Source organism: Cucurbita moschata, unplaced genomic scaffold (genome assembly GCF_002738365.1).
Source record: "Cucurbita moschata cultivar Rifu unplaced genomic scaffold, Cmos_1.0 Cmo_Scf00004, whole genome shotgun sequence".
Taxonomy (NCBI): domain Eukaryota; kingdom Viridiplantae; phylum Streptophyta; class Magnoliopsida; order Cucurbitales; family Cucurbitaceae; genus Cucurbita; species Cucurbita moschata.
In genome coordinates this window covers 5,624,888-5,628,686 of record NW_019268520.1, presented here as the reverse complement: position 1 = coordinate 5,628,686, position 3,799 = coordinate 5,624,888, and the positions used below count along the sequence as shown (strand labels likewise).

The following is a 3,799-nucleotide window of genomic DNA, read 5'->3' as shown; positions in this document are numbered from 1 at the left end:
GTTTTTTTTTTTTTTTTTTTTTTTTTTTTTTTTTTTTTTTTTTTTTTGCACAATTCTGTTCATTTATTCATATATATATATATATATATCGGAAACTATATTGTAATATTGAAATATTACATTTTTAATTATATTTTTACTTATAAAATATTATTCAATTTATTGAGGTATTTTATATTTTTTTTCAATAGAAGTCTATCAATTAAAATTTAAAAGGAATAATTTGTTTAAAAAATAATAAAAATGGAAGAAAAAAATTACATGTTACGCCGTGAAAATAAATAAGTCTGAGGTGTGCAAAAGTACCAGAATACCCTCCCGACGCCTGTAGGACTAAACTTGTTTTGTTAAAGAAGAATCCCGAGAAAATCCGCTCTCGCCTCTGACTGAATCGCGTGCAAGAGATCGGCGAAGACGTCCGTCGCAAGAAATCCTCTCTCTCTCTCTCTCTCTCTCTGAAAACACCATAACTATATCTTCTCTTTCTCGCAATCTCCATTTCCTTCACGCCATCTCAAATCCTTTCTCCCAAGCCTTCAAACTCCACTTTCGCTCTTTCCTCCTTGTCTTCCTCAGCTTTCGTCTCTGCTTTGGTTTCTGATCGGACAATATTCGCTCAATGTGACTTCTGCCGGTAGTGTCTGCTGTAACTAATTTTGGGGATTCGGAACTAAACTGGCGAAGTTTATTATTTTCTTCCCCGATACGGTAACTCATTTCTACCTTTTCCTTTGTTTAATCTTGTTTATTTACTGGTTACGGTGTTGGGACTCTGGATATTGGATTTGAGTCAATTTTCGTGGGATTGAGTTTTTATTGAATGTACGGTGCTCTGTTGTTGAACTCTGTTTCAGGTGAAATTTGGCGGGAATTATTTGTGTATTGATTGTGTTGTGCAGTGAGTTAGCGATTCACAATGTTGGGAGAAATAATGGTTCGATGCCTTCTGTAAGTTCTTGGTTTCTTCGGTTCTCTTTTTTAATATTCTGAGGTGAATTTAGTGATTGACAAAGGATGATCAATGTAGGATGCTGTTCGGCTATGCATATCCAGCGTTTCAATGCTACAAAACGGTTGTGCAGAGCCGGATTCATATCCGAGAGCTTCAATTCTGGTGTCAATTTTGGTAACAACGAGTCCATTTTTGCACTTCCATTTGGTGGAATGGTTGATAATTTCTGTCCTGATCTGCAGTGTTGCCTAGTTTTATTTCTCCTAATAATCAAGAATTTATTTCTCAAATTACGTTCCAATCCTTCTTATTATCGTTGATTTACATGGTGCAACTGTGATGAATGATGATTGCCTTAGATTTTTGTGTTTTGGAATAAAAGTGGAAAAGGTTTTCTCGACGCTCTTTGTTGCTTTGGCTTTGGCCTTTGCCTTTGTCTGCTTTGAACAAGAATTTGAGTAGCTTTCACTCCACTTTGTTATTGATTATATTACTTTTAAATTGAATTCCTATTTATTTAATTGATTTCAGGATCATTGTGGCCATTTTAACGGTTATTGAGAGGATTGCTGACACTTTAGTCGCATGGTATGTGTAACCGTCTTTCCTTTTCTTTTCTTTTTTCCCTTTTTCCTGTAGGAATTTGAACTGTGTTGCATTTTTCATCATTTCACCTGCGCTCAAAATTTATGTTCCAAAACCTTTGTGAAGGATGCCCATGTATGGAGAACTGAAGCTGGCTCTGTTTATCTATTTGTGGTATCCAAAGACTAAGGTAAGAAAAGTGAGTGAATTATTCTGGGAGTAGCTTTAGGATAAGATGTAAAACACAGGACATATCCAGAGCACCTAATCTATGAATAGCGTAAAGTAGTTAGTTCTAATTTGAACACAACTTTCTTAAAGGTGGCCAAAGCTGTAATGTTTGTTAATGGGGACGGCTAAAACAATGCAGGGAACAGGCTATGTGTTCCACACTTTGCTGCGGCCCTTGGTTGATAATCACGAGATAGATATTGAGCAGAAGATGGTGGATTGGAGAGTTAAGGCCTGGGATTTGGCCTTGTTCTACTGGAGAAACTGCACTGAGTTGAGCCAATCTGCTATCGTCCAAGTTATTAATTACATGGCCTCTAAGCCTGCAGCAGCCCCACAAGCCAGGGTAACGTTCTAATCCTCCTCCTTGAGGGAAAGGAAAACACCCCTCTTAGTTTTAGCAGCAAAATAGAACGAAACAGCACTCATCTTTCCATTGCCTTTAGACATTTACAAAAACCTTACCAGGAATTGAACCCGGCAAGAGCATATCTATACCCATTTAATTAGAGATATAAATTTACATTTTTCAGAGGAACGAGCATCATCAACATTCAAGCGCGCCGCCACCTCCGCCTCCTAACGACCTGCCTTCATTCTTCCGGAAAGCTCCAAGGCAGAGCAAAGACTCGGACAGAAGTAAGGCCAGGAAGTGGTTTCCAAGTCCCCCTACTCTGCTCCGTTCCAGTCGTCGGCGTTCCACAACCACGGCGGAGGAATTTGATGTGCAATTTCCCCTCCACGACCAAACAAACTATTTTTATAGAGATCAAAATCACAACCAGGCTCGATTCAGAGGATCGAAAACGACCCATTAGAAGTCGCCAAACAAAACTGTACAGGAAAAGAAAAAACTGCAAACTCTGTCCCCAACCAAACGAAGACAAAGGATAGATTCATTTTGGAATTTTTCTTCAAATATTTACATACCTTTTTATTTTTATTTTTTTTGTTTCTTCTTCTTCGACTACAGTCACAGAGGTGTATGTGTGTATAATCATCAATACACAGCATAGAATAGAAACAGATGACTGATTTCAGTCAAAGAAGAGCTGATTTGTATTTCCCCCGATCACCATTATTAGACAAAACTGACCCCAACAACGCGAAATATTCGATTAAAAGCGTTGGTTACACTGGAAATTATGGGCAGGTTGACGAAGCTGAGCCAAGCTGAAAATCTAAGCCAGATACGGTGGAGGAGGTGGGGTCCAGAGGAGCTCGGGGAGGAGGCCATGGGCTGAAGATAGGCCCACGCCGCCTGCTTCACAAGGCGGTTGCGGATCGAGATCTCGTAGCCGGAATTTGCTGCAGAGGCGGCGGTAGGGGAGTAGATAGCGGTAGCCGAGGGCAAAATGTCTCTGAGGGAAGTGTAAGCAAGGGAGGGGGAGGAGGAGGAGGATTTTATTGGGACGAGCTCGAAAGCCAACGGTAGCTGCGGCGATGACGCTACACCCCGGGAGGACTTGGTGGCGGCGAGAAGGCTTAGCTTAGATGGCACGACGACGGGCACCGTGATCGAGTTTCTGCGACGGAGATTGGGCAGCGGTGGGTCTGGTTTTAGAGCGGAGGTCTGGTCCATGGCGGCGGAAAGAGAGAGTTAGAGAGAAAGAGAGAGAGAGAGAGATGAATTTAATTTAGGTGGAAACTGGGAGAGAAGCAGGAGAAGAAGAAAGAGACACAGTTATTATGTGATTCTGGGTGGGTGGCGCGTAATTGCATTAGGAATAGAAGCATCAATTATTGCAGTATAAATAAAATAAATAAATTGTCTCAATCGTTTATTATTCTTTTAACACCAGCGCCTCATACTTTTTCTTTTTAATTCTCAAAAAGGGCAGAAACAAAATATTATTTTTCAAATTCCCAATAAGCTCACAACATTAATTATTATTTTCCACACCACAATATACTATTTTATTTTCAGCTGCTCTAAGCATATATTTTCTTTCCCCCTCTAATTTAAACTATAATTAGCACATTGAATTATCCTTAATCTTCTAAACGACCCCCCCCCCCCCCCCCCCCCCC

General features: G+C 40.2%; 2 protein-coding genes across 2 annotated transcripts; one reads left to right on the top strand and one right to left on the bottom strand.

Moving 5' to 3' along the window:
* Positions 1–389: 389 nt before the first annotated feature.
* LOC111442464 (putative HVA22-like protein g) lies at positions 390–2,814 on the top strand. Its single transcript, XM_023079910.1, has 7 exons — positions 390–708; positions 855–948; positions 1,028–1,126; positions 1,484–1,540; positions 1,664–1,727; positions 1,908–2,114; positions 2,302–2,814. Exons 2-7 carry the CDS (start codon positions 917–919, stop codon positions 2,584–2,586), a joined length of 744 nt encoding a protein of 247 aa, XP_022935678.1. The 5' UTR covers positions 390–708; positions 855–916; the 3' UTR covers positions 2,587–2,814.
* LOC111442465 lies at positions 2,668–3,546 on the bottom strand. The gene has a single exon (XM_023079911.1). The coding sequence runs from the start codon at positions 3,348–3,350 to the stop codon at positions 2,850–2,852; it is 501 nt and encodes a 166-aa protein (XP_022935679.1). The 5' UTR covers positions 3,351–3,546; the 3' UTR covers positions 2,668–2,849.
* Between the last annotated feature and the right edge of the window lie 253 nt (positions 3,547–3,799).